At 43.6% G+C, this 10,945-nt stretch overlaps 1 protein-coding gene and 1 pseudogene across 1 annotated transcript; one reads left to right on the top strand and one right to left on the bottom strand.

Annotated features, from left to right (window-relative positions):
• Positions 1 to 12: 12 nt before the first annotated feature.
• LOC119322558 (ADP-ribosylation factor-like protein 1) lies at positions 13 to 6,102 on the top strand. The gene is made up of 7 exons (XM_037596041.1): positions 13 to 157; positions 3,148 to 3,299; positions 3,428 to 3,565; positions 4,544 to 4,652; positions 4,794 to 4,855; positions 5,250 to 5,353; positions 5,639 to 6,102. Exons 2-7 carry the CDS (start codon positions 3,207 to 3,209, stop codon positions 5,739 to 5,741), a joined length of 609 nt encoding a protein of 202 aa, XP_037451938.1. The 5' UTR covers positions 13 to 157; positions 3,148 to 3,206; the 3' UTR covers positions 5,742 to 6,102.
• A 1,645-nt stretch (positions 6,103 to 7,747) lies between these two features.
• The window catches only part of LOC119350220, a 3,667-nt pseudogene continuing 469 nt past the window's right edge, over positions 7,748 to 10,945 (bottom strand).

The raw sequence follows: 10,945 nt of genomic DNA, 5'->3' as shown, positions 1-10,945 counted from the left end.
AAAAAGGCAGCCAGGACCTTGTCTCAAAAAAGAAAAAGAAAAAGAAGAAGAAGAAGAAGAAAAAACTCGGCAGCCAGGACAAACGGCGCGGCGACGACGGCGAGCGTGACCGCGAGCGCGCCCAGTCTCCCTACAGATCCGCGCGGCGGCCGGCAAGGTGCGATCCTCTCCCTCCGTCTCACCTGCTCTCTTCTCTCAGATCGCATAGGGAAAATTCGCTTGCCCGAAGAGTTCCTGCCCGTCCCGCCGCGGCTTCTTCTGCCTTCTTCGTCGTGGTTTCGAGCAGATCCGTTCGATTCGGGGTGGGATCCGTATTTGTCTACGCGGGGTCACCAGGGGGGGTGGCTGAGTGGCGCGGCTGCTTGGCCACGATCTCGTGGCCTGATCGATTTTTGCGTCTCGTGAGATTTGATCCCGGAATTCCGGCAGGAAATGGCTCGGGCTAGTCCATTATGTTCCTTTGTCGGATTTTGTTCTGTCAGGAACTAGCCTAAGCGAGGACTGAATCTCAGCGAAATTAACTCAAGAACAGAGATGAATTTGGGAAATTTAGCCAGGGGTTCGTATTGAAAGGGGAAAGTTGGTAGCTCGCCACCGGCGGCTAGTGCTTACAACCCAGTTACAAGGGGAATGCCTCGCATACGCGCGGGTCTCGTGGCCTTATAGCCATTACAGCTGGAGCTGGTAAAAGTAAGAAAAAGCAACAGAGAAGAAGAAAATGTGCCGGGCGACCGACAGCGACTTCCGGGTGCTTGGTGAACGCCCGATTGAAGATCAGCCGCAGCAGGCAGCTTCACTTGAACGAACCGTTATGATGGCTTGACGACTGTCCGGTGTGAGATCCAGGGTAGTGCTTCCATTCGAAACGTGGAAACAGGGGAGGTGTCTAATTCTCAGTTTTCTTCAGACTGGGAGTCTGACATTTTCATAGGTTCACGGTAATTGTTGTGGCGTGCTTTGGGGGATCACCCGGTGGGTGCGGCATGCCGGTGGGTGCTTGGTCAGGTCCATCTGCCAGATACAGTAGTCCGCTATCTCTTTAAGATGAATTCAAAGTAATTCTCCAGTTGTGAATCTGTAAGGGATTATGCAACCCACAGAGCTGATTAAACCATATAGAATGGAATAGATCAGGAGCTGATTATGCTAGTTTGGTCGGAGCCGAGCTCCTGGCCATGGCCGCCGCTCCCCCTCGCTCCTGTACATGGGCGAGCACACAGCACTCGCGCGCATTCACCCGTGACTCACGCGCACACGCATGCCTCACATGCACACATCTGTCGCAGACCTCCCTATGGATCTGGTTGATTAGCATGCATCTATGTGAGCTATTGGGCTAGTAATTTTCTTCATTAGCATGGATGTTCTGCTCCTACGTTTTTTATTTTTGGTTGGGCTGGTAACTTTTCTGATTATCATGGATCTGTCCCCAAGATATTGCTAACTTGTGCATATATTTTATTTTGTTTTGATGATGCAAACAATGTCAATATAATCAGTGCCCATGCGTTTATTAATTTATAAATTTGTGCTGAATTTATATAGATGGATGGCAACAGCAAGACCCGAGAAACGCTGATAGTGCAAGCTGCTGGTTTGGTTGCTGTTTTGTGTGCCTATATGGCCACGATAACTACAAGGGCTAGAATTAGACTGGCTCCAGCTCAGTATCACCAACGCGATTCCCTGCCCGCTGCACTTGCGAAGTATGATATCACAAACTACACATATCCAAACAGCGGATTAATCCAGACCATCTACCAACACCATCTTGGGTTCTCAATCAAACTGAATAAACGACACCAATTCGGCCCAAGCGGAACCGATTGGACACGGCTTCACTGATAGAGATCTCCCACCGATACTACTACGTCCTTCCCCTCCCAGATCCCAATTCCACCAATTCCGTCCAGGAGCAGGATCGGACTCAAAATTCCCGTAAATCCGAGCAACTACGTGAAATCACGCCACCATTTCTAAACCCCCGCATGCATACAGTCGGAACAAACCAATGCGCGTCAGATCGGGGGTGGCTAAAACCAAAAAATCAAGGAGAAGAGGGTAAAACACGCAAATCCGGCGCGGAAGAGAAGATTCGGGGTGCACACCGAAAAAGGAGGCGGCGCGCGTTGAAATGACAGATGGGTCAAAGAGATATCGTGGGAGATGGTCCCACTAGTCAGTGACACGTTGTGTTGCCAGCCCGTCATACTCGGTCACGGCCACAAACAAATCCGCATGCAGGGGGCGGTAGCGCAACCTGCTCGCTCAACACACCCAGTTCGACTGGCCTCGTGCTTCTCCCTGACACGTGGGGCCACCGTTTCAGGAGCCCACATGTCATGCGCATGCACGCCATGCCGACTATTCGTCCACATAGTAGTGTGCAATTCCTCTTCTTTTCAGAGGGCTTAGTTGAAAAAGGAACTAGGAATTGTGTGGTACGGTGGCGTCTCGTCTTCGTGCCGTGTTGTGTCGTGCTGGGGACGAGCGAGGCCAACGACCGACCGACCGCGCGTGGCGGTGACCTCGCCGAGGGGCCGAAGCGATCAGATCGCTGCGCGCGCCTCCTTGTCCGGTGAGCGCCCCGGTTCTTCTCTTCCACGCCGGATTTGCGTGTTTTACCCTCTTCTCCTCAAATTTTTGGTTTTAGCCGCCCCCGATTTGAGGCGCATTGGTTTGTTCCATCTGTATGCATGCGGGGTTTAGAAATGGTGGCGCGATTTCGGGAGTAGCTCGGATTTATGGGAATTTTGAGTCCAATCCTGCTCCTGGACGGAATTGGCGGTATTGGGATCTGGGAGGGGAAGGACGTAGTAGTATCAGTGGGAGATCTCTATCGGTGAAGCCGTGTCCAATCGGTTCCGCTTGGGCCGAATTGGTATCGTTTATTCAGTTTGATTGAGAACCCAAGATTGTGTTGGCAAATGGTCTGGATTAATCTGCTGTTTGGAAATGTGTAGTTTGTGATATCATGCTGCAAGTGCGGCGGGCAGGGAATTGCATTGGTGATACTTTGCTGGAGCTGGTGATTGTTGGAACTTTGCATGTGGGAGCCTGCTCATTGTCCAGTGTTTAGTTGATTCAGTTTCATATGTTCGATCATCTCTCAAGGCATATGTTTGTAACATGAGGTTGACTTTTCAGTTTCAGGGATCATCTGCACTGTAAGCTGGTAGCTGATTGAGAAGAGGGGAATACCAGCAATGTTCTCCTTGTTACATGGTCTATGGAACCATGTGTTCAGCAAGACAGAGTTCCGTGTGCTCATCCTTGGAGTCCATAAGGCTGGGAAGACGGTAATTCATCTCAAACTTATGTTTACATGTATGAAGTAATGAGTCAACTATCTCCCTTATGTGTTGAAGATTTGAGTTTATTTGTATTCGTATCTAAACTTGATGTGCTTCTAATAATGACTATGTAGACCTTGCTAGAAAAGTTGAAGTCAATCTATTTGAAAGGAGGCCTTCCACATGATCGTATTGGTCCAACTGTGGGGCTTAATATTGGACGTATTGAAGATGCAAATGTAAAACTTGTTTTCTGGGATCTGGGAGGTCAGGTATGGTTTCTTGTGCTATTGGCCATAATTTCTGGTTGACAAGCTCTTCAATGAAATTTCTCCATTCATTATCCAGGACTATTTTCATTTCATCAAAGATAGGTTGATATTTGCTCATTTCTCTGATGTCCATTTTCATTAATGGAGATCAAAATGATGAAATCTGGAAATCGAGATTCTTGCTCAAGAAAATTAATTGTAACCATGGTAGAGCTGCACATGTTGTATCTAATTTTGCTAGAACCGGGTCGCACTGGTTAATGGATTGTGTTTCACTGCTTTCTAAACCTTTTAACTGAGCAATAAAGATCCCATTCCCGTGTAAGGAACAAATGAACTAATTGCAGTTCAGATCAAATGCATTTGTACTTTATTTTTTTTCATGATCTTACTTTAATACCTGGAGATAGAATATGCTTCATTTTGCAACCAAAGTACCTGGATTAGATAAATGACAAGTGTAGGCTAGTTTTCGTCCCTTATTTAGAATCCTCAAACGTAAAAGTTTCTTCTGGACATGCAAATTATTAGAACATTAGAGTTGATGCTTATATGGAAGGCATGTAACCATCATGTTTATAAGTTTTTTCATGTTTATTATGGCAAAACTGAAGCAAATGCTTATCTTAAGTAAGACCTTATACTTTGATACTACAGAGATCCTGGTCTACGTTCGTGATCATGTACCTAATATTTTTGCAGAAGTTTCTCTCTTACTGCTCCTGCTGTCTGATGTACTTTCAGCCTTTTAAGAACATAAGCTTTGGTAATACTGATAATTGACAAGTTAGACCTTTCCCATTATGTGGTTTAAGTTTTCCTTAAGGAAGCATACTGAACTGTAGTTATGACCTTCACTTTGTGAAAGCTAACAGGCAAAAATAAACTTCATTCCATAATTTCACAAAGACTACAATTTAGATAGCATTCATTTTCTAGACATTGCAAATTCTAATGCTAACTACATGTTTTTGACAGCCTGGCCTAAGAACTATATGGGAGAAATATTATGATGAGGCTCATGCTATAGTATACGTTATCGACTCTGCCTCCGCATCAACATTTGAAGATGCCAAATCTGCTCTTGGTAAGTTGCTTCCATTTCTTTCGTCACAAAACATTCGTGTAACTTGTGCTGTTAACTGTATGTTCTAGTAAAGTCTGTCAAGGACTGGAAAAGTTAGGATCATTACTGGAGTGAATGGTGACTCAAACATTTTTGTTGCAGAGAAAGTGCTTCGTCATGAGGATCTGCAAGAGGCACCACTACTCGTATTCGCCAACAAACAGGTTGAGTACTATACACCATACTTAAATTACCTTACAAAACTCAATGCAAAATTGGCACTTCTGGGAAAATTCTTTTTTCATGTGCATATGATGCACAGTAGTTGTAACTGTAAACCAATCCACAGCTGCATCATATGTAGAGCTCAGAGCATGGAAGAGGTGAAACATGCTTTAACCATGTGCTTGCGCATAATTGAAGTTGTTCAAGAATTGACGCACTATCGCACTCGGTGGTATTCGTAACATTTTTGAAGATGATAGACACGCTGCAGAAAAAAAAATAACTGTCCATATTCATTTAGTCCCCTGCAAGTTCATTTCATCTTGATATGTTGCTTTGGCCATTTTCCTCATGCCTCTTATATTTTTCATGTTTGGATGCTCCTCTCAACAGGATTTATCAGCAGCTGTCACAGAAGAAGAATTGGACAGACATCTTCACCTTAAAGAGTTTGATGAGAGGCCATATATGTTTGTTGCGGGATCTGCATATGATGGGTAAGTAGAGCAATCCCTTGAGTTCCCAAACTTATTTGCTTCATACTGAAGGATGATCCATTATTATGCATATTTCTACTAATTTCTTATCAAGATGGAGTTTCAGTGATTCAGTTAGGCTAGCAACCACATTGCTTAACTCATTCTTATTTAAATATACATCACTTAATATATTTTTCTTCTATGAATATATGATGGTCAAGGATACATGGAACTAGCCACTTGGAAGGTAGACATAAAGAAAGTTGTGCAGACCTCTCTTTTTTAATGACCTTTTTATGGCAGGACGGGGATCAAACTGGGTATCGACTGGTTGGTAGAAGAAATGGGAAAGAGTAGGCGCACCGAGGCTCTAAGGGCACGCACCGACACATATGCGAAGATTTAGCACCATGACTCCAAACTCTGGTATCGTCGATTTTGAGAAGCACATAACATTTGAGGACCCTGGCTGATGTCGTTGATCTCGTGTATACACACTTTAGCATAATGTCATGATCAGTTGAAGCCCATCGTCATCCTCACTCTGCTATAGCCCAGAACCAAATGCCTTAGATGTGGCTCTTGCAGTAGTGATGGCAGAAGCGATTGTTCGTTCATTACTCGAAGGATATACAGTCATTACTCGTTTGGATTCGTGTTCATATGATGTTCCTTTTCTTGAAACATGCTGAGTGGCAATGTTGAGCACATGGTAGCTTTGTACGTCCGTAATGTTTGTCCCATAATTACATGCTGATGAGTGGCAATGTTTGTCAACATAAAAAGAATGCAGCTTCAAGTAAGACTGCCACTGTCCTAAAATCCTCATTTCGGGTTCTTATTCGGCATCACCAATAGAAATACTCCCTCCGTCCTTAAATATAAGCCTTTTTAGAGATTCCAATATGGAAGCAGTGTTTTGGCTCCCGAGCTCAGCTGAGCTCTTTATCTGGACCATAGAGTAGTCTCGTGATCTGTGCCACTTTCTAGTTTTGAGAGGAAATATGAACCGTGTATGTGAGAAAATACAACTGAGAAAATATGACTGTTCGCTCTCTCTCTTTAGTTACTCCGTCGTCTCTCTCATCTTCATTTCTCAGGCATTGATGTGAGAAGCTAGCAGTTTCTCAATCAATTCTCTCTCTTCTTAGTCTTGTCAGCGAGGGCGGCCGCATGCCATAGCCATGCAAAGCACTCGTGGTTCCGGCTCCCCTCCCGAGTTCACACCGCAGACCTATTGTTCAATGAGCCCGGCATCCGAGGCGGAGAAGACCATGAAGGTTCCCCGCTTAACATGCACATGGATCTTGCATCACCGTACAATCTTGTTGTTCAATGAGCCCGGCATCCGAGACGGAGAAGACCATTGAGGGTCCCCGCTTAACATGCACATGGATCTTGCATCACCGTACAATCTGATGCTTGGGACTGTTCGATCCCGCCTCACCGGCGTCGGCCAACGCAAGCAACCAGGTTCTAGACGACCGGGCTCAACGACATCGCTGGCGAACACATGCAACAGCGTGCACGAGCAGGCAGATAAGGTGCCTTTTTTTGGCACCCGGCGGTCGGCGTCGAGCTTGGCGCATCACTGTCGTTAACGCACGCTCTGGCTGCAGGCTGTGCTCTTCGTAAGCATGCCTGTCGATTCTTTTTTATTTCCGACGAGAGACGAGATAACAGTTAGTAATGCTAATTGCCGTTCTATTGCTGGTTAAGGTTTGTTAGTACTTCATCGGTGGAATCATGATATTCTTATGTGTTTTTGTGATCGAGCAATGCTAATCATGTTAGGTGCTAATTGAGGATAATCGGTTACTGCTAATTTGTGCCTTCCACTACTGCTAAGATAGTGGCATGCAAGTTAGTCTTTGATTTGCAGTACTAAACATGCAGTTCATTTTCTTAATTAGTGAACCGATGTTACATGTGACAGAAATAAAAGAGGTGCATGCCCATCAAGCTCGTGAATCAATGCAACCTACGGACTCGGTGCAGTGCTGCAGCGACGCTGTTGTTGTCAGATCATAGACTGGCGTGTGTCAGGCGTAAGACTTTTAAAACATAGAAAAGCAAAAATACACCGCATATACACTACTATATACACTGATGAGCACGAATCTGGAAGCATACTGAGGGCCTAGATAAAGAGCTCATCTGAGCCCGAGCTCTGTTTTGCATATCCGTTATTCCAATATGGACTACATACGGAGCACAAAATGAGTGAACCTACACTCTAAAATACGTCTATACATACGCATGTAGCCTTTATTGGAATCTCTAAAAAGGCTTATGTTCAGAAATGGAGGGAGTATAAAGCAACTGATAATCCGATGCATTCCATCATATGATTCATCTTCCATGCTATTTCCGAAGTGAGACAGTTTCAGTTTGTAATTACAGGAAATTTATTCACTTCTTAGAATACAAACAACCATCATGTATTTTCTGCATATTACAGAAGGAAAAGTTAACACTAAAAGAAAGTTAAGCTGCAGGAGCAGAGTGATGTTGGGATCCCCATACAATACATGTCACTCTGTCCAAAGCTTCAAGTCTGTCCAAGATAATTGCACAAGGAACAGGTGGGAAGGGCCTTCAGAAGAATTATACAAGCAATGTCCTCATAGGCGAGCGCCGAGGTACATACGAGTTGGCCTGCGTCACATATCTCACCCACCTGTATGGATTGTATGTTTTGGATTTCTTCAACATCTGACCTGCAGCGGGGAAGGGAATAGTTCAGTCGGGTAGGTGGTGTTGGTGTTCAGGAAGCATAAAAAGCTATACATCGATCTACTAGCTGTTCAAACACATTGAATAATAGAACAGCTAAGAAAGAAAAAAAAAATCCTTAAATCATGTTGGTCTTGGCACAGAGATGGCAGCAGATGGTCTTACCTGTAACTTTGAAGCATTGTACATAGGTATAGTGAAGTTCATGTTTACTGTCCGGCTTCTTTTGTGAGGTTTTCCTGTGTTCATAAAGATGCATGTCACAAAAACATAGTACAATGGCCACTCAAGTGCATACTGTACCATGTATCTCGTGAGAAAATGTGAGCTTTGCACCAGGGTATGCTCGGAACCACCAACAATCTGCCAAAAGTTAAACTTGTTCAGCACAGCACAGAAGATTGGCCAACAAATTCAGGCTTGCATTGCATGTAATCATCTTCAAATAGGGCGTGCATAGTACTCCCTCCGTTCCTAAATGTAAGTCTTTTAGAGATTTCACTACAAACTACATACAGATGTATATGGACATATTTTAGAGTGTAGACTCACTCATTTTGATCCGTATCTAGTCCATAGTGAAATCTCTAAAAAGGCTTATATTTAGGAACGGAGGGAGTAGATTTCAAACAAGAGCAAAGAGAGATTAAATCCTTTTTGGAACTTGCCTTCTTTAGATTCCACTCCAGCCTCCTAGTTCCTTCTCTAAAATCCGTTGTCTGCCTAACTGCTCCAGCTTCCAGTTCAAAACTTGCCCTGCAAAGTAACCAATTATCACAAGCAGCACAAGTTAATGTTTCACTTTGTCTGAACTCAAAAGGACAAAATAAAGCTGCAACTGACCTCATTGTGCAAGAGGGCACTGGTATTTGTACAGTGATTGTGTTAGCAGTGACATTCGCAGGAAAGTCTGCCCGGATTTTCAATAGAACTTCAGCCTGTGTAAGATAAACCAAAAAAGTTGAATAAAGATACACCAATATCGAAATATTAAGTTTATCAGCACCTCAAAAACACAAAATACCTTACCCTAGATGGGCCAGCTTCTTCAATTAGTGCAGTAACGCGGAGGGGTGGCTTAAATTCTTGAGTCATCCGGTAGTTCATCACTGGAAATTCTCCATCAGGTGGTATCTACTCATTGGTAAACATGATTGCCAAATTGTGCATATTTGTTTGGAGAAAAAAAGGAAGAAAAAAAACATATCAGTAGTACATCCCAAATGCAGAGTTCTGTCAATGTCAAAAATGTCGAGCTGCACTGACTCATGGAAGTTACAATCATCAAGAACGGCGGAACCTCCTCCAGAAGAACTTCTGCAATCTGGTATCAGGCATTTGTAGTATTGTTAATTCATAAGATGTAAGAAATAAAATGATGGTAACCAGATCTAATTTACATGATAGCAACAAGCACATCAAACTCACTTTGCTCAAGTGGTAAAAAAGTTATAGTGAAACAAAATCTCGATGAAGCTAGAAATTGTACGATAAGATAAAATGCAAATAGAATGTCTCCACTGATATTAATGGTTAAGTGTATCCATTGTATAACCCATTAAGCAAAAATGTAACATGTTTTCAACATTATGAGCACAAGATCAAGACCAGTGAATAAACATAAAGTTCAGGTCATGCTTATAGACATCCGGAAGTCCATAAAAGTAGTAGTACAACATTTTCCTAAGTCGGGTGATTAAAGCAAGAAAAGTTAACAGGCATACCATGTGTAGAAGAGCTATTCTTTCCAATGCCCAAATCCTCATTCAGAGCTAGACGGATTTCTGGATTTCCACTAAGGCAACTTTTCATTTGGATGGTTCCATCAATCTCAGAAGTAAGTATATAACCCTGTATAATGAAATTTCAGATAAAAGATGGTAAGCATATGAAAGTACTAGTGCTGCATTACAACAAAGCATATATTTATCCTAGTTATATCACAATAAACAAGATAACAAAACGAACTGTACTCAGGAGTAGGATCATCATATGTGGTGCCTCACAAAGTGCATGTACCCCATTCGAGCCATTCAGAACCAAAGTGCAAGTACCCCAATCGCATTGATTTGGAATTTTACAGTAAGAGGAAACAAGATGACATCTTATGCATGTCACAACCAGATACTAGTGGGACAAGAAACTGAATAATAAAGGAGCAAATTTTGACGGTAAAGAGAATCAACTAACCACACTAACTATGGGCAGCAAGTTGCACTAGTTAGTAACCACTATTAATACTATAGAACAGCACATGTTTGAGATTTCCAGGAGGAAGAAGCGTGGCACTGTTGCTTCGGCCCTCGCAGATGACAACTTGGTAAATTTGATCGACACGAGCGCGGGATTATCTCTAGTTCACCTCGAACAATTTGTTGCCCTTTGGAACAAGCTCTCGTCTGTCAATATCCAACCGGGTGTCCCAGACACCATCCTCTGGAAGCTCTCAAGTGATGGGTTTTACTCTGCCAAGACGGCCTACTTGGCGCAATTTGCTGGGCCAAGTGAAAGCACTAAAACCGCATAGTCTGATTGCCTCGTTTCTCCCACACACTACCGCTTCCGGGCACAAAGACGTCGGCTAAGGGTTGAACTGTTAAGGAAGAAACACCCCTTGGAGTATATGCAAGGGGGTCGAAGCCGACGACTGGTAACTTTCAGTTTAAAACGGCCGCACGGGAGTCAAAATAATTAAGAAGAGCATAGCAAATTATACCAACTGGTTGCATTATAAAGCACAAAAGGTTCCAACCTGCTCGATAAACAACAGTACATTCACTCATAAATTACATATTTCGAGCACTGGGCCTCTATTGCCCGAGCACCATCCATAACACTGGGAAAGTATTGCTCGGGGCGCATGTGCTCCTTCTC

This window comes from Triticum dicoccoides, chromosome 1B (assembly GCF_002162155.2).
Source record: "Triticum dicoccoides isolate Atlit2015 ecotype Zavitan chromosome 1B, WEW_v2.0, whole genome shotgun sequence".
NCBI lineage: Eukaryota > Viridiplantae > Streptophyta > Magnoliopsida > Poales > Poaceae > Triticum > Triticum dicoccoides.
Note: the sequence above shows the minus strand (reverse complement) of the source record. Positions and strands in the feature narration are given on the sequence as shown.